The sequence below is a fragment of the Vicugna pacos genome, chromosome 4, assembly GCF_048564905.1.
Source record: "Vicugna pacos chromosome 4, VicPac4, whole genome shotgun sequence".
Lineage (NCBI taxonomy): Eukaryota > Metazoa > Chordata > Mammalia > Artiodactyla > Camelidae > Vicugna > Vicugna pacos.
The window spans coordinates 52,199,128-52,227,023 of record NC_132990.1 but is presented as its reverse complement, the minus strand read 5'-3'; the positions used below and the strand labels follow the sequence as shown (position 1 = coordinate 52,227,023).

The window sequence follows — 27,896 nt, the reverse complement described above, 5'->3', positions numbered from 1 at the left end:
TCATAATGATATTAAAAAGGAAAAATGAAAAAGATTAATTGGTCATCAAGGGGGGGACACAGGAAACCAACCCATTTTGAAAACTGGTAAATAAGGAGAATCAAAGATTTATTCTTCCTTTTCTATATGAGCTATATCATACTACGAGTAATCTAATAGTAGATAAGGGGACGGTTTTCTTTAATGAATTATTCCAGCTAACAACTATAGAAGGGATGGTAGAATTTGAGTTTCACCATTTTGCAATACCTAATAAATAACTGGCTTTAGGCACTGAACATCAATAACTGTTAACATCACAGAAATAGAGACAACGAAACATAATGTGTCTCCTGAAGAGAAATGTGTTATAACAATGAAGTGGTTTTGCCAAAAAAGTTGAACCCGAATCAGATGAAGCCTACAGGTCCAATAATTAATTTACAGGGAATACAGAAGACAGATTAGCAACTTAACCTTATCGAGCAAGAATCAACATAACCTAGACTAAGACAATCAGTCTAGACTGAGACATCAAGCTAGGGTAGGAGTTAACCACAGTTACAAAAAACGGAAAGAAAAAAAAAAAAGAAAGAAAGATGGAGGAAGAATCTATATATTAAAAAAGACTTAAAAGTCATAAACAAATCACAATATATTGCCCTTTGAGGATCCTGATTCAAACAAATAAAAATAAAAAAACACTTATGAGACAATTTATAATTTGAACATTGATGGGCTATTTTAAACCATGATACTTCATAATTCTTATTAAATTTCAGTATTATAATGATTATATTTAAAAATGATTGTTTTATAAACAATTAATTACAATGATATAATTCCTGGGATTTGTTTCAACATGGGAAGGGAAGAAGTTCTCCCTAACAAAATGTTTAAAAAGATATGAGGCTTAAAAAAAACCTTTGTGTCAAATTCACTGATTCTTCCTCTCATATCTATAATCCATCAGTAAATTCAAAACATATTTAAAATTGGACTTATTACCACCTTAACCACTTCCACCCCTGTCCAAGCCAACACCATTTCTCGGCTTCCCATTAGTTTTCTTTTTTCTGCCCTCATCCTTTTGACAGTCTACCCTCAGCACAGCAGTTAGAATAAGCCTTTCAGCATTTAAGCTAGATCATATTTTCTGTGCTCATAGCCTTCAATAATCTTCCCCTCTCATGCAGTGGAAAAGCAGAAGTCTTAAATATTCTACTGGCCCTACCTGACTTCTGACTGCATCCTCATTCCACTAGAGCCCACAGTAGCCTTCTTGCTGAGGAATCCTGGTAAATACCAGGCATGCTCCCATCTTGGGGTCTTTGCACGCAGCATTCTTTCTCCCAGAAATATTTTTTCTCTCATAGCCTTTAGGTAGCTTAAATGTCAAATGTTCATTTAATGTTACTCTCTTAAGTGAGGTTTAGCCCATCACTTTATTTATATTTGCAGCCCCTAGGTTCCCTATCTCTTTCACCTGCCTTATTTTTTTCCATAGCATGTATCCCCATGTGACATAATACTGTACATATTTTATAACACTTAGTCACTTATTTTGCATCAACAAAATGTAAGCCCCTTGAAGGCAGGGATCTTGTTTTGTTTTGTTCACTGTTATATCCCAAACAAATAGGACAGTATCTTATGGCTAGTAGGTGCTTAATAAATAAATATCTGTTGACTAAATGAATCCCTTGATTTTCAGACCAGTGCTGTTTACAACTATGCTTCTCAACTAAGCTGTAGGGTGGGTTAACATGCTAGATGGTGCCTATGTTTGTTACTGACAAAGTTAAGTGACTTGACTGTTCCCTTATTTGGAAGCATTTGAGGGGATAGGCACATTTGCTAAAAAATAGGAAAGACATCAAGGTAGGGTAAGTGTTAAGCCACTTCTGCTGTAAGTGAAATATAGCTGTCTGTTTTATACCCTAGAGCTGGAGGGCAGTGCCATGGGGGGAAATTTTACAAAGGTGGCCTAGGGTCATTGCTTTATTTTATTTTTTATAGTGGAGGTACTGGGGATTGAACCCAGGACCTCGTGCATACAAAGCATGCACTCTGCCACTGAGCTATACCCTTCCCTCTATGGTCACTGCTTTAGATATTAATTATAGGTCCACAAAGCTCTGTAAATGTCCCAAGGACATTGTGGCTGACACTATAGAGTGCCTGCCTAACATCTACACCCATCTTCTTACAGGCTAACAGAAACCTGATTTTTGTTGGTTCTCCTTTAAATGATTTTGTCCTTCAGAAGAGGCTGGGCCATCACCAAACCCAGACGGTGGCTTTGATTGATATAAACAATCATGGCAGTTTCATTCTCCTTGCCTAGAGTCAAAGAGACAGAAGGAAAGTCCACCACAGAGCTTCTGGGAAGGTTTTTCTTGATGTTCAAAAGGTAAACAAGGTAAGACTGTTCAATTTTTCTGATTCTAGATATTGCGGTCTGTGTGCTATCCTTCTCCCAGCTTTGGGACTTATCTTGACCCTAATTAAGGAAAGATTTAAGTCCAGCTCATCACTAAGCTCAGAGAAAGTCAGTCTGGATGCTTTAATATTGTGATCCAGACAGCATAACTCAGTTTTCTGTCTTATTCCTATGACCTAGTTCCATCTTGTACTTCAAGGTCTAGCAAATGGATGCCCATCTATCCATCCATCCATCCATCCATCCATCCATTCACTCAACAGTATTATGGTTTTAAGCACTGGGGCTCCAGTTATGTTCTTAAAAACCTGCTGAATCTCCAGATTTCTTCAAGCTTTGTCCTTTGTGAGTTCTCCCAGGGGATGGTGCCCTGTCCTGCCTCATCCAATCTTCCAATTTTGTGGCTGAGGTGCTGCTGATGGATAACCTACCTTCCCAGTCTTCACATCTCAGTATATTTTTGTCCTCTAGTTCGCCTTTAGCTCCAGTTGCTGGGATACCACCCATAATTTCTGGCTGAACTTTCCTTCATTTTCTGTCCACCCCAGTGATGTCTTCAGTCCCAGGTACTCCATTATAAGTTCCACTTCTGATAGATCATATGTAATATTCCACGTTTTTTTTTTCACTTCAGGTGATCATTTAAAAATAGTATATAAAAGTACTTCTATTTTATTTACAGCTACATAGCATTCCATTGTGTGGACACACTCTTGTTTATCTGACCAGTCCTCTAACAGGACATGTCTCTTCATGCTTTTTCTACTACAGATAATGCTGCAATGAAGCAGCCTTGTGCATACCTCATTTCTTATCTTTACCAGCTTAGGTTTGGGATAGATTCCTAGGAGTGGAAATGCTGGGTCAAGGTAAATGCATATTCCAGTTAAGTTTCTTGGATATTGTTTAGTTTCCCTCCATAGGGGTTGTACTATTTTTCATTCCCTCTAGCAACAGTTTTGCCATCGGAGCACACTTCAAACTTTTTGACTTTTGCCAACCTGACATACGAAAAACATGTTACTGTAACTTTAACTTGCATTTCCCTTGTGATGAACGACATTGAGCGTATTTTCCCACATTTAAGGGTCACTTGCATTTCCTTTTCCGTGAACTCTCTATTCATATCTCTTGCTTTTTACAGAGTCATTAGTCCTTCTCTTCTCCATTTTGTATATTAGGGATATTAACACTTTTCAAAATGACATAACTTACAAATATTGTTTCCCAGCATGTCTGTCTTCTTTTTTTTGCTTATGATGTTTTCTGGAGGGAGAAGTCTTTCTTACTTCTATATAGCCATATTTATTAATCTTTTTCCTATTGCTTCTTTATTTTGATTTATTTGATTTGAGATAGAATATTTTCCCTATTCCCAGATTATGTATGCACTGTAAACCTTCATGGTATATTAAACATTTTGTAATATGTATAGAATATTACCATTTAGTTAAATAACAATTTAAAACATGCACCTGGAGCATATGTACGCACACTCACAAACACAGATTTTATTAGCTTACAATCAGGACAACACTGAAATGACCAAACAGTTACATATATGGTTAGAATTTTATAGCCATTACTTCATAGTATAGTCTGATATTTGACACAAGATTGTAAAATGACTATAACGTAATAAAAAAAGTTAAAAAAAAGTATAGTCTGATATTTTAGCCTGAATTCCTAACAAACTGTTTTCAGAAAGTCAGTCTTATGAATGACAAAGAGATAGAAAGGATCTGAATAAAAATTTGAAAGAATACAACCCATGTCTTCTGAAACCCAAAACTGTTAGGGTTCAAGATAAACTGAGTATACTCAATAACTTTCCTTAAAATGAGTAGTTTTACTGGTGTAATGTTAACTTTTTGATGATTCAGAATCTGAAACACTTTAAACATGTAGACAGAGGTTGAATTTAAGTACCTCAAGATATATAGTGCAATGTCTGATATACATTAAATATGAAAAATTTATTTATTGAACAAATGAATTAATTACATGCTTATGAGAATTGGAAAGGCAAACAAGTGGACTCTGATTACACAAAAATTTTCAAGAGGCCTGGTTTCCACTGATGACAGTTTTGACAAGTATGAGGAAAGAATAAAACAATCTTTTAAACTGGTGAAGTTAATTTTAGTAGTAGTGTTTCAATTATTAAGCGTTTCTGCAAGTAGAATCTATTTTGATATCAAAGATTAGGATGAGAATTCTGGTGATTCATGTGTGGAGAGATGACAACTATACTTGATGACAGATTCAAGAATCAAGAGGACTCTGACAGGTTGCAAGATGAACCCAGTTCAATCCACCAAACATCAACTGAATATTTGTTAAGTATTAGGCACTGGGAAAAAAAAAACCAACAAACTATTGCACTCTTCTTGATGCTCATTGTCCATGAGGAAATCAAATGTATAAACAAATAAATCTCTTTCACTGTAATAGGTGATATAATAGTAGCTGAGTATGCAGGTACTGGAGGAACAAAGGAGGGAATGGTAAAGTCTACCTAAGTTAAGTCTGGGAAGTTCAAAGAAATGATTAAATATGAGACAACAAAATGCTATTGTTGAGTCCAAAGCTACAACAATATGAACACAGGATTAGTTTAAGCAGTAGTAAATGTAAACTAGACTTAGAGATTTTATTTGAAAAACTTTCAGCGTGGATGAACTGTATTTGGAGCCAAAATGCCAGTGACGAAAGTCATGCTATACTCTCTGTTCATCATATTGGCATTGTATTCCATTCTAGGTGTCTTATTTTCAGGGGGATTTAGGCAACTGTGTGTGTATATGGCAAAAGGCATCAGGATGGGAAGGACACATAAAAACATATTATATGAAGAAGGAGTAAAGGAATAGATAATAGTAAAACTGGAGAGAAATTTCACTGGGCAAGAATGATTATTTTTATTAATAAGACTTGTCAGATCATGTCACTCCTTTTCTCAAAACCCTCCAAGGCCTCCTTCATCTCATTCAGAGTAAAAGCATACTACTGACAATGCCAAACGGCCAAAAGGCCCTACTGGATCTGCCCCCACTTCTTCCATGTCCTCATCACCTACAGCTCTCCCCTTACTCACTCAAGGTAACCACACCAACTCCATAATAACGCCTTGCTATTCCTCAAAGATTCCAGGCATGCTTCCGTTTTAAGGCCTTTGTTCTGACTATTCCTCCAGCCTGGAATGAAAGAAAGTTCTTCCCTCAACCATTCACATGGCTAACTTCCTCACCTTCCTCAAGTCTTGCTTCAAATGTCACCATTTCCATGAAGACTATTTTGATTGCCTTATTTAAAATTACAACTTGCTTTCCCCAGTTGCCTCCTCCCTGGCTTTCTTGATCCCCTCTTACTTTGACATTTTGGTTTTATTTCTGCTATTATATTAGTAAATGATCACCTGGGCTTTGTCAAAAGAGGTATAAAGAATCCTATGATTGATCACAGGGAAAATGTTGTGTCCAGGGGCTGACAATATTCATACTACAGGAATAATATGCCCCTGATTCCCTCTCACTCAATTCTGAACAGTAAAATACAGGTAGGAAAAAAAACAAGGAGAGGAAATTACATGAACAAATACGACATAAGAAAGTAATTAGCAAATTATGCTCAAATTTTCTTTGGAATCAATGTTATATACAAAATTAATTTTTAGAAGTTTAAATGAAAATAAATGGATCTGAGGTTCCTTTTTATCAGTTGTAAAAATATTCACTGGCCCTGTGCCCAGCGTTTAAAAGAAATCAGCATGAGTCTAATGAAAAACAAGCTGTAGGTCTCGGGGAAATTCAATATATACTCTTTCTCTTCCTTTTAGTTTTTGATTGGTTTCCATGGGAATCTAGGCTTGTGGGGATCTCTAATCTATTCATGGAAAGCAGATACTTGAATTTTCATGACTTAGTAAAAGTGGGGGTCAGTGAAGAGATAAAGATGATTAGAAAATGAACATGGTTGTAGGAAACATGATCATGTTCAAAACAAAATTCTGCAACCCACGTAGATTTAAAAATACAATCTGCAAGGCTGTTCTACTGTGTTTGAGAGGTAGCATAACATAAACAAAAAACACTGGACTTAAAGGCATTAGCTCTGCATTCAAATTCTGAATCTGGCCCATAAGAAAGAAACCTTTAGGCGCTTCTGTGGGAGTTTGATTGCAAAACTGGATTTGGGAATTATTCTAGGACAGAAGAACTAGAAGTCTGAGCAAGTAAGCTGTAGGAGAGCAACTGAGTAGATACAGCAGAGCATTATCAGGAGCACTGAGCTGGGAATCAGAAAAATAAGATAATTCCTGACTTCAGCAAGTGACAAAGTAGCCTTGAAGAACTCAATCAAAGTACACCTCAGTTTACATCTATAGAAAAGATAGTATTCAGCTAAAATCTAACTGCTATGAAGCTACTATGAAATTTAATTTTTTTCTTACTAGAACTATGTTAGAAAAATTCAAAGTAGTGATTTTAATCAAGATTTGTTGGCATGTTGTTCCTTGTGACTATAAAGTTCATCCATGCAAGCAGAAGTACCTTAACTATATTCAAAGTTAATATTCAAATAACGATTACTGAAGGATGGACAGGTTTTTATTTCAATTTTCAGATTTGTTTAAAAACTGATCAATCTCAGTTTTGGTTGGAACCTTCATCTGGATGTAAGATCCTAAATATCTGAAATCAGTTTCTAAGCTGGAGAACCAGCGAACAGGTTTAGATAGAGTTTCTAAGTACACAGAAAAGGACAAACTCAATGCTAGTTTGGAAACCTTAGGAGGTGGAATGTAATGAAGCAAAGACTCTTAGACTAAGACTCCCTGCTTGCCTGGAAAAGGCAGCTTAGTTCAGGCTGAAGTCAAACTGGGTGAACGGCAGGGGTGATCTAACATTGCCCATCACAGTCCAGAGATTTCTTGAGAGATCATTAAAGTTCCAGAATATAAGGGTTTCATATGTTCAGATTTTCCTACATTTCTAAGTAATGCGGACATTGCAAATGTCTTCTGATGCCTTCTTTTAAAAGCACGCCAACAGCTAAAACCTCATTTGCTTACTCTTCAGATATCTGCTGGCTACACAGCTTGTGGCAGAGTGAGCACTTATTAAATTGAGTTTAAATGGACTGAGCAAATGCAGCTACAGAGAAGCCTGGAAGTGCCCACTAAACACATCCAGGCCATCCTGATGCATGCTCAAGTTTAAAAACCAGTGGATTAGAGCACAGATACAAGGCTTCCATATCGCTCCCAAGGCAAAGACTGGGGAAATGCAATCTAAGTGCTTAAAAGCCTAGGCCAGGAGCCATTCTTGCTTTCATTCCTCTTTTGCCTACCTACCAATAATGGTCACCAAGTTCTGAGCATTTTATCATTTTTTACAATAGTTTCTTAATTGAGGTATAACATATATATACAATAAAGTGCATTAATCTCAAGTACATAGGTTGATAAATTTTTATGTAAGCAACACACAGATCAAGACACAGAACATTTCCAGCGTCCCTGAAAGCTTCCTCATGCTCCTTTTCAGTCAATACCTATCCCTTGGGTAACCAGTACTTACAATTCATATAAACAGCATATGTATCAGCCTTCTTTCACTCAACATGATGTCTATGAAGTTCATTCACATGGTTGAATGTATCAGTAGTTTGTTCTTTTTTTATTGTGTGGTATTCCATTGTAAGAATACACCACAATTAATTTATTTACCTGTTGATAGGCATTTAGGTTGTTTGCACTATAAGAACATCTGCTATTACAAATAAAGCTGTCATGTACATTCTCATGTGTGTCTTTTGATAGAAAAAAATCACTTATTTCTTTTAGATATGACTGGAGTTGGGGCGTGAATTGCAGTGATATTGTGTGCGCACGCGTTTGTGTTTAGCTTTGGTAGATATAATTGTTTTTCCAGAGTGGATGTTACCAATTTACATTCTTACCAAAAATATTAGAGAGTTCCAGTTATTCCATATCCTCACCATCAATTAGTACTGTCAGACTTTTTCATTTTAGATATTCAAATAGTTGTGTGCTGGTATCTCACTGTGGCTTTAATTTGCATTTTCCTAATTAATAATGATGCAGAGCACATTTTCATGTATCTTTTGGGCATTTGGATGTAACCTTTTGTAAACTAGGGCTACGTAATTCAACATGAATGAATCTCAAAAACATAACGTTAAGTCAAAAGAGTAAGTTGGGGAGTAACACATAGTATAATGCCATTTATATAAAGATTTTAAATGTGAAGATAATACTATCATTTAATGGGTATATAAATATATATAAAGTAAAAGTAGAAAAATAAGCATGGGAATTGAAACCACAAAAATCAAGATAGACTGAAGTGGCAGAAAAAGAGGAGAATGAGATTTAGAAGATAAATTAAAAACTTTGTTTTATTTCATTTTAAAAAAGCAGAAGTATTGCTTATGGTTTCCTTTATAAGCAAAATCTTATAAGTTTAATTGGGTCCCATTTGTTAATTTTTGCTTTTATTTCTAGTGCCTGTGTAGACTGCCGTAGGAGAAAATTGCTGAGATTTTTGTCAGAGAATATTTTGACTATGTTTTCTTCTAGGAGATTTACTGTGTCTTGTCTTATATTTAAGTCTTTAAGCTATTTTGAGTTAATTTTTGTGTTTGGTGTGAGGAAGTGTTCTAACTTCTTTGATTCACATGCTGCTATCCAGTTTTCCCAACACCACTTGCTGAAGAGACTGTCTTTTCTCCATTGTATATTCTTGTCTCCTTTGTTGAAGATTAATTGACCATAGGTCTATGGGTTTATTTCTGGGCTGTCTATTCTGTTCCATTGATCTATATGTCTGTTTTTGTGCCAACACCAGCTCTGTAGTATTGTCTGAAATCTGGGAGGGTTATTCCTCCCACTTAATTCTTTTTCTTCAATATTTCTTTGGCAATTCTGGGTCTTCTGTGATTCCATATAAATTTTAGGATTATTTGGTCTAGTTCTGTGAAAAATATCACGGGTAATTTGAAAGAGAGCATATTAAATCTGTAGATAGCCTTGTGCAGTATGGCCATTTTAACAAAATGACAACCTATGGAATGGGAGAAAATATTCGCAAATGATGTGACTGACAAACGATTAATTTCTAGAATATATAAACAGCTCATACAACTTAGTAACAGGGAAACCCCCCCCAAACAACCTAACCCCAAAATGAGCAGAAGTCCTAAAAAAGCAATTCTCCAATGAAGACATACAAATGACCAACAGGCACATGAAAAAATGCTCAATATCACTTATTATCAGAGAAATGCAAATCAAAACTACAACGAGGTATCATCTCATACCAGTCAGAATGGCCATCATTAAAAAGTCCATAAACGATAAATGTTGGAGAGCGTATGGAAAAAAGGGAACCCTCCTATACTGTTGGTGGGAATGTAGTTTTGTGCAGCCACTATGGAAAACAGTATGGAGATTCCTCAAAAAACTAAAAATAGACTTACCATATGATCCAGCAATCCCACTCCTGGACATATATCTGGAGGGAACTCTAATTAAAAAAGATACATGTATCCCAATATTCATAGCAGCATTAAATACAATAGCCAAGACATGGAAACAACCTAAATATCCATCAACAAGTGACTGGATAAATAAGTTGTGGTATATTTATACAATGGTATATTACTCAATAATAAAAAAGAATAAAATAATGACATTTGCAGCAATATGGATGGACCTAGAGATCTTCATTCTAAGTGAAGTAAGTCAGAAAGAGAAAAAAAATACCATATGATATCACTTACATGTGGAATCTAAGAAAAAGGACACTAATGAACTCATCTACAAACCAGAAACAGACTCACAGACATAGTAAAAAATTTTATGTTTACCCGGGGAAAGGCGGTGGGAAGGGATAAATTTGGAAGTTTGAGATTTGCAAATGTTAGCCATTATATATAAAAATAGATTTAAAAATTTCTTACGTATAACACAGGGAACTATAGTCAATATCTTGCAATAACCTTTAATGAAAAAGAGTATGAAAAAGAATATATGCTTGTATATGCATGACTGGGACATTGTGCTGTACACCAGAAATTGACACATTGTAACTGACTGTACTTCAATTTAAGAAAAAAAAAAGCAGAAGTAAAAATTTTTAAAAATTCAGTTTTATCTCCTTGGGGTATTAGAGACCTGAGTGTTTTGTATATTATTTTCTATTTTTATCTATAAGTTTAAAATAATTAATTAAAAATAAGACAGAGAACATTCAGGCCTATGCAAAGGCAAAGAGAATGATGAATAATCTATTAAGAGAAGAGAACTGAATGGAGAATTGACTCCATTCCCTCATCCAGTGACTAACTGGACTAAAAGATCCTGAAGGATTTTTCTATCTCTGATGTCTACTTTCTCCTAAAGGCTAATTCGATGTTTACACCTGTACTGTAGTATGACTAATAGCAATAACATTGATTACTTACACTTTTAAGGAGTATTTCTCCACTAAGTAAAATGCCTTTTATCTAAGATCATTCCTATATGGCAAATAAGGAGAAGTATTACCTCATTTTTTGCTGAAGAAATTGAGGCATACAAAAGTTATATTTGTTGAGAAATTAAGCTCACAGAGTCTTGCAAAATTTTACTTACAAAATTATAAGGGGGTGGAGTGGATAATGAGAAGGAATAAATAATATATAATTTAAACGTCAACAGTTTTGAAGACTGTATCATTCATGATAAATTTATTTGATGTTCAATGCTTATTGATTGATTTATTCCTTCATTCATATATTCATTAAACAAACCTTAACTGAGTCTTTATTAAATGGCAGGAGCTGTGCTAAGACCAGCAGTATAAAATTAAGTAAGACATGACCTCTGCCTTCAAATAACATTACTGAGGGTGAAATATAGATGAGTAAAATCTATGGTTAATTGTTAGGTAAGGAATTATGGTAGAGTTATACATACTGAGGGGGAATACAAGGAACACAGAGTGAAGGGGACTGGGGAGAGATTGTTTGGCGTGTGGGTGTGTGTAAGATAAGGAAACTAATTAAACTAATAACTGTTAGCTAGTACTAAGCTTTCCAGAAAAGTTTCTACTCTTCTTTACTTTTTGTAAATCATTGACATGGAAACAACATATTTTTAAAACTGAAAATTAATATTTACTTTTCATAAATGAATTGAGAATTCTCTCTGTGACTCAAAAAAGGAAAAACTCAACCACAGCCTGAAGCTTCTTTAATTTTTGCATTTAACATGATCTAATTTTTCAAAGTGGGTAGTCTTAATCTTCTTGAAGCCAAATTAATAACCTCTTAGAAGATTAAAAATGCATAACTATTAACATTAAGTGAGATTGCTTAAACTTTTTTAATCCTTATCAACAAATAAATGTATCTGTGGAAGGAAATAGCTTCCCTGGAGCAAAACATTCCTAACAATTAGGTATCTTTTGTGGGGAACCCAGAAAAGATATGACTAATTGTTTTCTTGGATTAAACTGAGGGTCCAAACAGAAAACAAATTAGGTACAGATGTTTAGTATATTGAGATTAATTTTACTTTCATGGGTACCATTTCCTTGACGGCTTGGACTAACAGCAATTTATTTCCAGAGAAGTGAATATGTGTCAAAACAACAAAGCCAGTCAACACACTTCAATAAATTTTTTCCCATTTATGTATTTTGAAACTGGATAAATGTTTCTAATAAACAAAATGTCTAGCATTTGTATTAATAATGACTTTCTATAGAAGTAACATAAAATGCATTCATTCAACCAAGATATATTAGATACTGTGTTAGATTCTGGGGGATTCAAGAATAAATAAAACAAGGTTCTTGCCTGGGGCACCAATCTAGTGGGAAAGAGACAAGTAAGTAATAATTACAATATATACAAGATAATGGGGCTCTAATAGAGACATGGACAAAATACTATGTGAACATGAATTTTTCCTACTAATCAACCTAAGGAAAGACACCATATTATAGTTCACTATCACAAAAGAACAAAAACATAATAAATAACATAAGAGAATGGTTGATCTTTGGGTCAGTAATAATAACAATGACTATTTACTTGTTATGGCTGTTGATATTTTATAAAATACTTAGGTATATTAATACCACACATAGGTGTATGTATCTTACAGTAGGCTGGCCAACTTTAATTATCACTTAATATCTTTATCCATGATTTTTGTAAGCAACTTAAGAGCAGGACTCATCTTCATCTTTGTATTTCAAGGTCTAGCACAGTGCCTGTTACACAGTAACAGTTTTAACATATGTTGAATGAATGCATACATGCACATATATATGAATATTGATAATTACATGATATCACACTTCTGGGTTCACAAATTGTGAGGAGATTTAAGTGTAATAGACAATACTTGAAAAGAATATTTGATATCCAACATTTCAGAGAGATTCACTGAACAAAGGGATGTGAAGTTTAACAGGGATTGGTACTGAGAGTACTTATTTATAGAAGACATGTGATTCATTTTTTAATATTCTCTCTAGGTGTATGATCATGATACATAGCAGACGCTTGGCAACTACTAAAGTAATTTGATTGTGTAACTTCCACTCTCAAAGTTCCTAAGTAGCTCCCTGGTATTCAAGACCCTTCATTTTAAAAATGTAATTAAAAAAAAAATAGGTAGTGCATAGTACAAAAGCCTGGCATTGGCACACAGCAGATACTAAATGGCTGAAAATTAATGAGCGAAGTTGTCCTGGGAAAATTATTCACATGTTTTAAAATGAGAATGGATCTCTACACAAAAATCAATTTGTTATGCATTAAAAGACTTTAGTAGAAAAGAAAATATAGGATAATTTAAAAACAATCTTTGCTTGGCTCTGTTGAGTCTCCCAGCTGCTGTTCACTGCTAGGTTTCTTAGAGCCTCAACCTATACAAGCAGAGTTTAAGCATCTGCTAATTACTTGTTAGGAATTTGTACTCAGATTTTCAGATTCCTTCTCTGTGGTTTCCTTCTCTTCAGGATTTTGCCCTTCAAGTTCCAGCTGCTGTTAATACCAAACTCTACCTGGGTTTCTCGAGCTTACTAAGAATACTGCTTCCTTCCCGCTAGGGTTATATTCTTTTGCATTCCAATTTGTAAAATGCCTTAAAGGAAAAAGTTGGGATAAATTTCATATGCTTTCCTTCTCTGAATGATCCTGCCTATGCTGATTGTTCCCAATGCCTTCAAACAATATGTTTTATTCAGTTTTCAGATGTTTTTGGCAGATGGTTGTTCTAAAATAAGTGGTCATGGCTAGAACTTATGCCTAGTCATGAAAGTCTCTGGTTGGTCGTTCATTTTTGTGATTTCTTCTTTTATATCTTTAAATGTTCCTTCAATATTTATTTTACATGTGTTTCTAATGATGCCAGTATCTGATGTTTTTGATAGAGATCTGTTGATTATTTCTGCTGACTCTCATTATGGTATATTGCTTCCTCGCGTTTGGTAATCTTTCACTGTGAGATCATATTTGATCTGTTTTAATTTTGGGAATCCTGGAAGTTTAAGGTGAAGATATTTTCTCTAAAGAGAACATGTGTTTCTGTCTGTTTAGAGGCAAGGTGTGCTATGGACCTGGGACATATCATCTCCAACTATTCTATGAAAATTATTTCTAGACCCTTCACCATCTTATTCCCGTCTGAACTATACTATCTATGGCATCTTAATAATGGTGCTTTTGCATGAAGCACAAAACCAAACACAATAGCCAGATTTGACCCAGACAGAGTAGAGTACTAAAGAATGATTACCACCCTTGTTTGGGAAGTTCTGCTAGTGCTAGTGTAGCTTAAACATATATTACTGCTTTTGGCAAACATGCAAAAACAAACATCAACACAGAAACACAGGGCGAAATGCATAATTATCATAGTTGAAAGAACATGAAACTTGTTATTTATGAAATCAGCTATGTAAATTGTGACATGCAAATCACAGTTCTATTTATTTTCTGACACTGCAAAAAAAAAAACCACTATTGAAAAGAAAATAAAGGAGAAACAAAAAGCACAAGGAAACATTGCACTGCATCTTGTGGGGAAACTTAACAGCCAGCATGTCTGGATGTGCACACCCCTTCTCTCAACCTTTTTCATATCATTCCTCTATAAAAATGTCATGCTGTTGGATCATCAATTTAAACTCTTTTTTCCACATGATTCACTTGATGTGCATTTAGTTTCCCCCAATGTACACTTCTGAAGTTGAGTTTTAAACCTAAATGAATCACAATGAAAAAAATCTAAAGGGTATCAAATTCTTAATATTGGGGCTATTCCCAATCTGAAATGTTTACTTTTTTATGATAATGAGTTAAATGAAGTTATCCTTCCTGAGTGAATGATTTTAAGAGCTGACAAGCCTAGGTGAAAGGTTATAAACAAGTGAGCAGTAGTTAAAACTGAAATCAAAAATCAGGGATTTTTTAAATTACTGTAATGAAAAGCAAAATCAAGAGCAATAACGTAGGAAATAACCTGACAGACCTAACTGATAAGAGCATAGAACTAGCATATTCAGTAGTGTATCTTAATGTCAGTCCCTTTCTATGCTTTCAACTAATGAAAAGGTATTTTCCTAACCCCTCAATTAATCAGCTATATCTGGTTCACATTTTTAAATGGGAAATACCTCTAATGGTTTCTGCTGTATCTAACTAATTTTCATTGCTTTTTATTCCCAAAATACATAAATCTAAAATAACAAAGAGAAAAATACCAGGCACTGGAAATATATTTTATAGATCAAAATTTTATGGTGAGAAAAATTGCTTCCAAATATGTAAGTCTTCATATAAATTTAGAAGCTTCTCTTTTTTTTGATATGTTTAATCCTAACAAACTGAGCTCTTGACAATGCCTCTAATATCTTGAAATCATTTATATGCTCTAGCAATATAGTTTCAGATTTGAAAAAATTTGAAAATTCATTTCAGAAAATATATTTCTTTTATGCTCCCTAATGCCACATATTTTATGAGAGACTACAATTTTTTATTGTAAAAATAACACTCATAAAAGGAAGAAGTTTTAAACAATGAAGAGTATCAAAATGCATATGTGTTCCCAAAATTTAAATCCAACCACCCACTACTGACATTTTAGTGTATGCTGGGTTTTTTTTTTTTGTCTTTGCCTTTTCCCATGCATAAATTGATTTATAATATAGTTTAATATACTTTAATCGTATTATATGTATAATTTTGACTCCTTTTCCCCAACTTAACCTTAGATCAGAAAAAAAATAATAAATTCCATTGCTTGAGGAACTTGGATAAGTAAAAGTAGCCACAGATGGTTATCTATGCTTACTTTCTGCAGTTTAAAGACTGTAATTTTTAGGGAAAACATATGAAATTAAGAGTTACAGACTTGTGATTTCTTTACCATCTGTCCATTGCACAGCTCCACAAATCAATTAACAAATACCACACAAAAGGTTTACACTTCACAGTAATTTTACTTCTTACCTTTTGAGCTGCAAGATGGAGGGCCGTTCTCTGGCTATGGTCAGTCTTATTAACATCTGCTCCGGCCTTCAGAAGAGTGTCTGCACAGTCTAGTCTGTCAGCCAACACGCAATACATAAGTGGTGTTCTCCCAAACTGATCTTCTTTGTCTTTAAGAGCAGAGTTTCCTATGCGTATAAGAAACAGTGATATTTGATCATTATTGTTGCTATTACTAATTCAACTAGGAACTACATTGACTGTTTCTTATCAAGTACTGTGCTAAATGCATTAAATATGTTATCTCATTTTTATTTACCCTACGATACAGGTATTACCATCACTATATTACAGGAAACTGAGACTCAGAGAAGTTAGGTAGCTTGTTCACATTACACTGAAAATGGGTGGTGAAGCTAAAATTCTTTACTATGTTGTGCTAAATTAACATTTTGAGATGTGAAGCTATTTATTTTCCCCCTTCAACTCCTTTTGTCAAAAAATACTAATTCAGTGTAGACCATACACTAGGCATTGTGGTATGTTTTTGAGAAATACAAAAATGAATCATGGTTGGCTTCTTGTTGTAGACAATATGGAGCAAGTGCATACTACCCTGATCCTCCTGCTAATATATAACTAAACACCCCAGGCAAAAGTGGTGAAGAGAAGGCAGATTGGTTAGGGAAATAAGAAACTTGAGGAACAACCTGGTAGTGAATTCATTCTTTTTCTTTTCCTTTTTTTTTTTTTGCCTCCTATATATAGCCAGCCTGGGTGCTAAAGTAGCCCACTAGAAAACCAATTGGCACACACAAAATTCCTCAAGAGGCCTACTCTCTCCAGTCAAAATATTGGGAAGAGAGTAGCTCTGCAGGAGTGAACTCTTTTGACTATACTTCCTCAATTCAAAGCACACACAACAAAAGAAACTGTACCTCTTTTCCTCCCCATTGGATACTGCAGAGACTGTGGGGAGGAGCCTTATGAAGCACTGTGTCCTGAATTAAGCAAAGGATAGCAATGAGGTGGTATCTTACCCCTTCCCAACTAGAGAGAGGGGAAGAGTTATAGAGAGGAGGAAGCTGGAGGAAGCAGTTCTTTAAATCAGTGCATGATGCCATGGATAACTCTGAGCATCCCCTATGTGAAATTGACCAGAATCAAAGTAGCAAAAGCTTTGAGAATTGAACTCTGGTTCTAAACTGGCCTGGGGAGCACAGAAGTGGGACAAGAAAATAACTTGCAAGAGTTCTGAAAAATAACTTGCCATTTGAGCCACAGTCCACAAAATCGGAAGAAAATGCTCAGTCTAATACTGAGGTTCTGCCCAGGTTCTAAACTGGCCTGGGGAGCACAGAAGTGGGACAAGAAAATAACTTGCAAGAGTTCTGAAAAATAACTTGCCATTTGAGCCACAGTCCACAAAATCAGAAGAAAATGCTCAGTCTAATACTGAGGTTCTGCCCAGGTTCTAAACTGGCCTGGGGAGCACAGAAGTGGGACAAGAAAATAACTTGCAAGAGTTCTGAAAAATAACTTGCCATTTGAGCCACAGTCCACAAAATCGGAAGAAAATGCTCAGTCTAAACCTAAACAAATTGCCGATCTACTAGAATAGGAAATTTCTTTTTAATCGAAGTATAGTCAGTTTATAATGTGTCAATTTCTGGTGTACAGCATAAAGTTTCAATCATACATATACATACACATATTTATTTTCATATTCTTTTTCATTACAGATTACTACAAGATATTGAATATAGTTCCCTGTGCTATACAGTACAAACTTGTTGTTTACCTATTTTATATATAGTAGTTAGTATCTGCAAATCTCAATCTCCCAATTTATCCCTTCACACCCTCTTCCCCCTCCATAACCATGTTTGTTTTCTACATCTGTGAGTCTGTTTCTGTTTTGTAAATAAGTTTATTTGTGTCATTTTTAAAGACTCCACATATAAGTGATATTGTATGATTTTTTCTTTCTCATTCTGGCTTACTTCACTTAGAATGATGATCTCCAGGTCCATCCATTTTGCTGCAAATGACATTATTTTATTCTTTTTTATGGCTGAGTAGTATTCCATTATATAAATACACACACACATCCCCACACACACCACAACTTCTTTATCCAGTCACCTACTGATGGACATTTAGGTTGCTTCCAGGTCTTGGCTATTGTAAATAGTGCTGCTATGAACACTGCAGTGCATTTATCTTTTCAAGTTAAGAGTTCCCTCCAGATATATGCCCAGGAGTGGGATTGCTGGATCATGTGGCAAGTCTATTTTTAGTTCTTTAAGGAAACTCCATACTGTCCTCCATAGTGGCTGCACCAATATTTGACAAAGACTTTAAAGCAACTATCATAAAAATGCTCTGACAAGCAACTATGGATGCTCTTAAAACAAATGGAAAAATACAAAGGCTCAGCAAAGAGAAAAAGATACAAGATGAACCAAATGAAAATTATGGAATAATAAATACTTAATAAATAAGCAAATAACCAAGTAAAATAACCAAAATAAAAACCTCACTGAATAGGCACAATAGCAGAATGGAGATGACAGAGGAAAGAATCACTGAAATTGATGACAGACCAACAGAAATTATTCAGTCTAAACAGCTGGTAGAAAAGTTAGAAACAAAGAGAATCAACAGAGACTCAGAGCTCTGTGGGACAAAGAATCTATCATTTATATCTTCAGAGTCTCAGAAAGAGAGGAAAAAGAATGAAGGGCTGAAAATATATTTAAAGGAATAATGGCTGGAAATTGCCCAAATCTGGTGAAATAGACAAACTTACAGATTTAAGAAGCTGAGGAAAGCTCAAGTAAAATAAACCCAAAGAATTCCATACTGAACCAGTCAAAAATCAAATTTCTGAAAACTAAATTTAAATTACAGGGTATTTCACATGAGAAACTATGGAGGCCAGAAAGCAATGACACAATATTTTTCAAGTGTTAGGAGGAGGGGGAAGAACTGTCAATCCAGAATTCTATATCCAACACTTGCCTAGGGTTGGGGGTTGGAGGGGGAAGAGGAGGAGTGTGTGAGGGGTCATAGCTAAAATGTATGGGTTTCTACTAAACATGTTATCCATTTGTTGCCGCAAAGCTGGCCTCTGTACCCTGAAAAAGGGTTGTGACTTGGAGGCAGATTTTGGGAGGGTTAAAAAAGCACAGCTTTATTGCTTTGCCAGGTAAAGGGGAATCATGGCTGGCTCATGCCTTAGACACTGTGAATCCATCTTGGGGTTGGGGTCTTGAGGTTTTATAGAAAACTGGATGAAACAGAAAAGGTGATAACAATCAGGGCATTTTACAGGGTGCTGCATTCTGTTTAACTTTGATGATCTTCCTGATGTCATGGAGGAACTCTGGAGAGTCTGTCCACTTCTCTGGGATTATTGGTGGCCCACTGTCTCCTTCCTGGTTAAAGTCATTGAGTGTAAGGGAAAATTTGAGGGTTTGTATAGCAGAAAACCAGTAAGGGAGAGAAAGCAAAATGCAGGCTTCCTCAGTCAGAAAGAATCAGCAAACAGTGTCAGCAACAGGGAAGTTAGTTAATTTCCTACTCCTTCACACTGACAGCCAGACACACAGTCTTGTAAAATACCCATGGGGGCATTCACCAAGACAGACCACAGATTGGGTCATAAAACAAAGGTTAACAGATTTAAAGAAGTGAATTCATACGAAGTATGTTCTCTGACAATAATGTAATTAAACTAGAAATCAGTAATAGAAAGATGGGGGAGGGTACAGCTTAGTGGTAGAGTACATGCTTAGCATGCATGAGGTCCTGGGTTCAATCCCCAGTACCTCCATTAAAATAAATGGTTAAATAAATAAAAACCTAATAACCTCCCCCTAAGAAAACAAACAAAATACTTTTAAAAAGAAAAAAAAAACCAGAAAGATAATGGGAAATCACTGAATATTTGGGAATTAAACAACACATAGATAATTCATTTGTTAAAGAGAAAACCTCAAAGAAATTTAAAAATATAATTAAATTAATGAAAATAAAAATGCTTTTGTGAGATTTCCACCCTACACATGAGGAGGGCTCAAAAGGAAACACACAGCATTGAATACTTCTAATAGGAGAATAGCTTCAAATCAGTGATCTATATTTCTACATTAGGAACCCCCTAAAAAAAAACTAGAAAAAAAAAAAAGTAAATTTAATCCCAGTCAGAGAAAGTATATAATAAAGATTAAGAACAGAGATCAATGAAATTAAAAATCTGAAAAAACACTAGAGAAAAATCAGTGAAGCTAAAAGTTGGTTCTTGGAAAATATCAATAAAATTGATAACTCTCCAATCAGACTGATCATTAAAGAAAGAGCAGACAGAAGTTTCCAATATCAGGAATTGAAGCGGGGACATCACTATAGAGCCTGTAGATATTGAAAGGAAAATGAGGGAATGCTATAAACAATAATTTTACGCCCATAAATTCACAATTTAAGTTAAATGGCCAAAAAATAGAGAGAGAGAGATCAATAGGACAGAGTTGAGAGTACAGAAATAGACTCACATATACGATCAAATGATTTCTGACAAAGGTGCAAAGGTATATCAATAGCTAATTTTTTAACAAATGGTACCAAAAAATTGGACACTCATATGTAAAAACAAAAAAAAAACCCAGCAAAACCTTTCAACCTATACTTCTCACTATATATAAAATTATCTCAAAATCAATAACAAATTTAAATGTAAAACTTTTAGAAGGAAACAAAGGTGAAAGAAAATCTCTGTGACCTTGAGTTAGGCAAAAATTTCTTAGATATGATACCAAAGAACAATCCATTAAAAATTAATAAACTGAATTTCATCCAAATTTAAAACTCTGAGAGATATTGTTAAGAAAATAAATACACAAGTCACAAAAATTAGGAGAAAATATTTGTAAAACACGTATCTGAAAAAGCCTTCTATCCAGAATAAATAAAGAACTCTTACAAGTGAATAATAAAAAGACAGATAATGAAATTAAAAGACATCCAAAAGGTTTGAATAGACATTTCACCAAATGAGCATATGAAAAGATACTCAACATCATTAATACACAGGGAAATGCAAATTCAATCCACAACGTGATACCATTACAGCAGAATGGCTTAAATAAAAACGAAACCAAAGTTGTCAATACCAAATGCTTGGTGAGCATGTAGCACAACTAAACTCTCCACATTGTTGGTAGGAGTGCAAATTGGTATAGCCATTATGGAAAACTGCCAGTTTCTTAGTAAGTTAAATATATACTTAATATGTGGCCCAATAATCTCTTCCAGGCATTTACACAGGAGAAATAAAAGCACGAAGGCTTATGTTCACATAAAAACCTGCATGTGGATGTTTATGGAAGCTTTATTTATTATTGCTAAAAACTGGAAACATCTCAATTATCCTTCAAAGGGAGAATGACAAGAGAAACTGTAGTACATTCATATAATAGAACACTGCTCAGCAACAAAAAGGAATGAACTACTGAGCTACTCAATAATACAGAAAAATCTCAAATGCATTATGCTAAGTGAAAGAACTCCATCTCAAAGGGTACATATTGTATGATTCATTTACATGGCATTCTGGAAAAGGTAAAACTACAGGAACAGAAAACAGACCAGTGGTTTCCAGGGGCTAAGATGTGGGGAGCGACTGATGATAAGGGGACATGGGGGAATTTGGGAGTGTGAGGAAATTGTTCTGCATCTTGATTGCAGTGGTAATCACATGAGCATATATTTGTCAAAATTAAATAACTGTACACTACAAAAGGGTAAAACTGACTGTATTTACTGTATTAAAATCGCATAAACTTCACTTAAAAACAACAACAACAAAAAGATACCATGGCTCCTGCCGTGAACTTTAAATGAAAAAAAAGTTGCTATTTTCATCATAGACAAGGATCAGGTACTCATATACTGGCTGAGGGTAATCATATATGAATTGAGCATGAGGGAAGCCAGTTACTTTAAAGGTGCTTAGGCATAAACTTCTAATGGGGGAAGAAAACTGACCAAATGAAATACCTGCTTTGAGGAACTATAAATGCTAGATAGGTGTCACACTTCCGTCTGGGTTGTTTTGTGTCTGAAACGAATCTGTGTGTCTGAATACAAATATTTCAACATATATTTAAATCTTGGATATACTGGGATCCAGAAGTACTTTGTAGCTTCTCAGATAACTCACTTTGCAAAGCCATATTTCCATGTACGCTGGTATTAAAGCAAGAAAGGTCATTCATTGCTCTTGAAATTTGAAAGAGCCTTATAGTAACTCCTGGAAAAGGCAAGTGTTTCTTATTTCTTCTTCTTCTTCTTCTTCTTTTTTTTTTTTAAATCTGGGCTTTTGAAGATGGAGGCAAATTTTGAATTTGATTCAACACATCTGATAATAGAAGCCACTATGCACAAGTCTTCCTAGTGGGCACACAGTGCTACGTATTAGTCTTTCTACAAAGACTCCCAATATCTAATCCAGAAGATCTTAGAGAGTCTATCACTGCATTTACAGACAGGGAGTCATTTAAATAGAAACTCATTAACAGAATTAAATGTATTACAGGTAAAGTACGATCCTTTTTATCATTTGAGCCCTTCTGGAGCATACAGAGAAAGTGCGGCAGTAAAGCTGGTCTCTAGTTGCCTTTCACGATGAAAGGGCACTCTCCACCAGCATCCTATATGTTAGCATTAAGCAAAGACAGTAGTACTTAGTGTTAGCAAGATGACAGTAATTGATATTATAATTTCCCCCTAGTTGGGATTCTTCCTTGGAAGCTTTAGTAAGGGACAGGATTTGGAAATGTAGTCACAAGAACACATGTCAGAAGGGGAGGCAACCATCACACGTCAGGATAATCCTTACTAATTAGGTTTCTTAGGGCCGAAGTCAAGTCAGAGCCATGGGGTTAATAGGGTCCGTCCCTCTACCTCCTTGGACACCAATTGCTCTGCTTTTACCAAGTCTGCCGAAGGATATAGGGACACCGCATACCTTCTCTTCAATTCCTGACATAGTTTGTTTTTGTTTAATTGGTTACTTATACTTCCCAACAGAAAAGATTTAATTGGGTTATGTCACCACCATCCAATATGTTGTGCCTATAAGGAAAATTTCTGAGGTAACTGAAAGCATGTATCCTCTAGTTATGATTAGAAAAAGCGGCATTTAGCCTCAGGTAGCTCCTGTTTTGAGCTGCTTCAGGGGCACAGTGGCTTTATGGTTAGTTTCTGAGTGGTGAGGATCCCATCAGGTTCGGAGCTTCCTGGCTAAAAGAGAGTAACTGAGAGAGGCCTCTTCCTTCGTCTGCCTGCCCTACTGCCTCCCTCAGTTCCCTCAGTTACAATACTCAGCCAATATCTGTCCAGTCTACAGGACAGCTTATCTCAATGATCAAATGAAATGATTTATTGTTTCAAGTGTTCAGTAATGGCAACGTGGTACAAATGTAGGGCTTATGATGTAAACTAATATTCACTGGATGTCAGTGCCCTTAAATTTGCATTATCAGGAACAGCTAATGTAGGGTGCAGCTGGCTAGTGTGTTGTTTTAATTATTCCGCCAACTGTGGAGATAGCCTCTAATCCACGACCAATTGGTGCTTGCTTAAGTGGGGCTGGCATTCTGCATGTGCTCAGTCTGAACATAGCTCAGAAAGCTGAGCTGGAACCATGACTGAAAAGCCACTGCTCTACTGCATTCGGTTAGTTTAAGGCTAGCTGAAGCAGAAGAATCTCTGTGTGGACTGGTATGTGCAGAAACCAGAGCTCCAACTCTAGCGGTTAGAGGAAAGGACTGTCACTTGTAGTGACAATTTGCCACTCTACACAACAGCTATGCCGCCACACTGTCTAACAGGAGTAAATCCAGCATTCTCTACTGACATCTTATTTTCTTGTTCTAAAATGTTACCTCTGTGTGGCATCAAAGATACATTTACATGTTTTCACCTACTTCTTACTTCACACCTTTCATATTGTCACAATCTTGGGAAGGCATTTGTGGGCATTTAAAAAACGTTTAGGGGATGGGGGGTATAGCTCAGTGGAAAAGCACGTGCACAAGGTCCTGGGTTTAATCCCCAGTGCCTCCGTTCAGGGAAAAAATGAGACAGACAAGGCAAAACAAAACCAAACCAAAATTCTTTGTTAGCATTTAGAGCTTTTGCACTTTGAGACATTTCTGAATCTATTTAAGATTTGATTATTTTACTGTAAATCCAACCGGAGATAACAATAACAGTAATGAAGTTCTGTTGCCTATTACGTGTCAGGTGTGATGCTAGGTGTTTTACAGCCATTTTCTCATTTAACTGTCCCATAGGCAAAGTATCATAAACTATACAGATGAGGAAACTGAGGGTCAAAAAGATTAAGCGGTTTAACCAAGATAATACAGCTAATAAATGACAAAGCCAGAATTCAAAACTCGAGTTTCTCTGATTCTAAAATCCATATCTTTTCTACTACACTACATTGAATATTATTAAAATGAATCTACTGAATTCTGTTATCAACTATGCCTCTGTTATTCAATTAAGTGATATGAATTTGATGTTAAGAGAAAAAGCTACATATCTATAAATGATAGGCATAGCATGTAAAAATTTTACTATATTTGTTTATGTTTTTAGGGCCTAGGGCTGAGCCCTAATTCATCTGACTCTAGGATGTAATGAGTTATGTTAAAACTTTAATCCATTCTATTAGGTTTAAACACTAAAAATTGCTACTAAAATGATGTCTCATTCAGGGAAAGCCTCTTCGCTCCTCCTTTAGGACAATGGGCAGCACAGAAAGTGTCCGATTTAATTAGTTGTGTATGTAGAAAGAGATGCTCATCTGTTTCCATGGAGTCAAACACATAACTGACATACTTCTCCATGGAAACAGAGATGGGAAAACAGAAATTGCTGAAGTGAATGAATTCACTGAGCAGTTGGTGAGCAAAGAATGAAGGAAAAAAATTCATCTGTAGTACTACGTTACTAGTTTAGAAAAGAGAAATAGCATGCAGGTAGAGATCATCACGTGAGCTACATAAAAGAATGCACAAGATGCACTGAAATTTAAGATGTATCTTAATACCAAAAGATAACGTATTATTTTGGTAGGAATATGTTAATGTTAGGAACTACTACAGAACAAAGGTATTACTGTCTTTGCACAGAAGACAAAAATGGCAGAATTCTTAAAAGATGAGCAGTGTTACAGCACTAGGTCAGCAATGAGTAGGGGGTTCCTTAAACAAAATGAGAAAAGGCATAGGGAACCAATTTATAAGTAAATTTATCAGCTCTGTACTTATTTCACATCATGATTGCTTCTTTGTTTTTAAGGAATTTTTTCTTAGGGTGTATAAAATTACAGGAATATTTCAAGTTTTATTCTGTAACATTAATTTTATGATTTAGCCTACATAAGTGCTTTCAATTCACAGCATATTGCACACTTTGTTCTTTTTGAAGGTTGTGTTTCATATGAAAATAATAAAAGATTAATTTTATAGGATATGTTTTCTTAAGGAATTCTGACTTAAATTTTTTTTTCCCAACCCAAGTTACAATTTAGTACTAACTTGCCTCTCAATTCAAATCAATACAATTCAATTCAGATTTAATCTCAGCCCTCTAGATGATGATAGACTCTTGGGAGGAAAGATACTTAAAAGAATGATTAGAATATTTATTTAGTCCTTCAATAAATAATTCTCATGTGCTTACTGTGTGCCAGTATTGTGCTCGATTTTGTGGATATGATAATGAACTAAACAGACCTAGTCTCTACTCATGTAGGCTACCAGCTAATAGAGGAGAAAGACATTATAATAGTCATACACATAAATACACAGTTATGATGTGAAGGGAAACTACAGAGTTCCAAGACACAATGAACAGACTTCACTGAGATTGAATGAGTAGAGCAGGCCTCTTCGAAGAAGTGACCTTAATACTGAGATCTGAAGGATGAATAAAGGTCAGTCAGACAGAGGATGGGGAGAACAGTATTTCACGCAGAAGCCCTGATATGGAAAAGGGCTTGGCAGTTTTGAGAAATGAAAAGAAAGCAGGTTTTTCTAGGAAGGGAGTGGTGAAATGTGAGGTTGGAGAGGGAAAGGGGTACAGGTATGCTTTTAGATTTTATTCCAAGGACAATGGGAGGCAATTAAAGAGTTTTTTAAAGCAGGAAAATGACATAACTGAACACCCAATATTTAGCATAACTAAACATGGAACATTAAGCCAAAAAAAAAAGTCCAAAAAAGGTAAACTAAAGTATAGTGTTCAAGATATATAACTAGGTGGTAAATCTACAATGTAATTATTACCATAAAAGTCAAGACAGCAAATTACTCCAAGGGGAAGGGAAGGATGCAGTAGGGGCCTATTTTCTTTCAGTAAAATGTGGATTGAGGTAGAGAAGTGGGGACAACAAGCGCAGATGGCTCAGGAAGCTTGGTGTTGGTGACAGAGAGTGATATTTGTCCCCATATCCATTCTCTCATTCCTCTTTTTGGGAACTGAGTGCCCTGAGTTTTAGCTGGGCATGATGCCAATCAGGGAGAGATTTTTTTAGCCTCTTTTGTCCTGGGTGTGGCTCTAAGTCCACCCACTTCCAGAATGACAAATTGCTTTCCTGCATTCTCTGTTTTCCCCTTACTGGCTGGGCTGGGCTATGACTACAGTGAAAGACTCTGCCTTTGCCCGGAGATGGAAGCCACATGTTGAGAATGGCAAAGCTGAACTCTAGCAGCTTCCCTGGATGGTTGTGTCAAGCAGAGATGTCTATCCACCCTACGCTGCTCACTTGCCTTTGTACTATAATGAGAATGAGACATAATTCTATCTTAGTCAAGTCACGGTTATAGCAGTTTAGCCCATCTACTGGTACACTTACAAAGAAAAGTTGAGAGCTATGGCAATACCCAGAGGGGGATGAAGGACCAAGAAAGGGATTTTTAAATAATGGAGTTAATAGAGCATGTTTAAATGTTGGTGGAGAAGAACACAGAATAAAAGAAAAGGTTGAAGATGTATTAACCAGAGGTTAAAAAAAAAAAAAAGGAACAAGATCCCTGAGAAGATAGGATGGAATAGAATACAGAGTATGTGTGGAAGAACTGACCTTTGACAGAAAGGGATATTTACTGATTCAGCAGGAAGAGAGAAGAAAATGGGTGCAGATGTAGGTAGATTTGTAGATATCATGCTGAAAGAGGGCAGAGTTCCTATTTAATGTTTCCATTTTCGGTAGGGAGCATAAAGCATTAGCTGAGAAGGGAGAGGGAGAGCTGGCCTTCCGAATTGCAGTACAGTGAGAAGTATGAAACAGTCATCACGGAGAAATGTGGTATGATGAACAGAGAGGGCTTAGTGCTCCTTTGAAGTGGATAATCATGAATTTAGGGAGTTACCAATCTTCTAGACAGGTTAAATTGTTCAGGGGTTGGCAGAAGTAGATGGATTAGATCCATCAAGAGTTGGAATTGCAATAGCCAGGTGCAACAGATGAAAAGAGAATTTTTCTGAGAGAAAGGATTTTAATAATAGATTATGGAATCAGGCTGAATAAGGAAGAAAGTAAAGACAGAAAGAGACTGATGATAAAAACTGGAGTAGATAATGGATTGGAGGTCTCAGTGATGTTGAAAAACTATTATTCTCATTAGTAAATGAACTAGAACTAAAAGAGTTTTAGGTGAACAGTGGAATGTTTGAATGAGTGATTCAGAGGTGTGGAAGATGTCAAGTTCCAAGGAGTATCCAACTGTAGATAGCTGAGGTGAAGTGAGGATCACATCTCTGATAGGAAAGAGAAATCTTTGTAGAGTATGTGGTAAAAGGATTTTGTCTTTGAAGATGAGTTTGAGTTTGTTTAGTAGAGGAGAAGGTAGAGGGGTAGAAGGTAGAAAAGGAGAGAGGG

General features: G+C 35.6%; 1 protein-coding gene and 1 non-coding gene across 6 annotated transcripts in view; both read right to left on the bottom strand.

Annotated features, from left to right (window-relative positions):
• Positions 1-27,896, bottom strand: part of INVS (inversin) — a 122,396-nt gene that overhangs the window by 90,337 nt on the left and 4,163 nt on the right. For all 5 annotated transcript variants that reach the window (XM_072959828.1, XM_072959827.1, XM_072959826.1 and 2 more), the window contains one exon: positions 15,959-16,125. In XM_072959828.1, coding sequence (XP_072815929.1) covers positions 15,959-16,075 — 117 coding nt within the window. In that variant the 5' untranslated portion in view covers positions 16,076-16,125. The remainder of the gene's footprint in view (positions 1-15,958; positions 16,126-27,896) is intronic.
• Positions 1,999-2,072, bottom strand: TRNAT-UGU (transfer RNA threonine (anticodon UGU)). The gene has a single exon. It is a non-coding gene; the product is annotated as a tRNA-Thr (tRNA).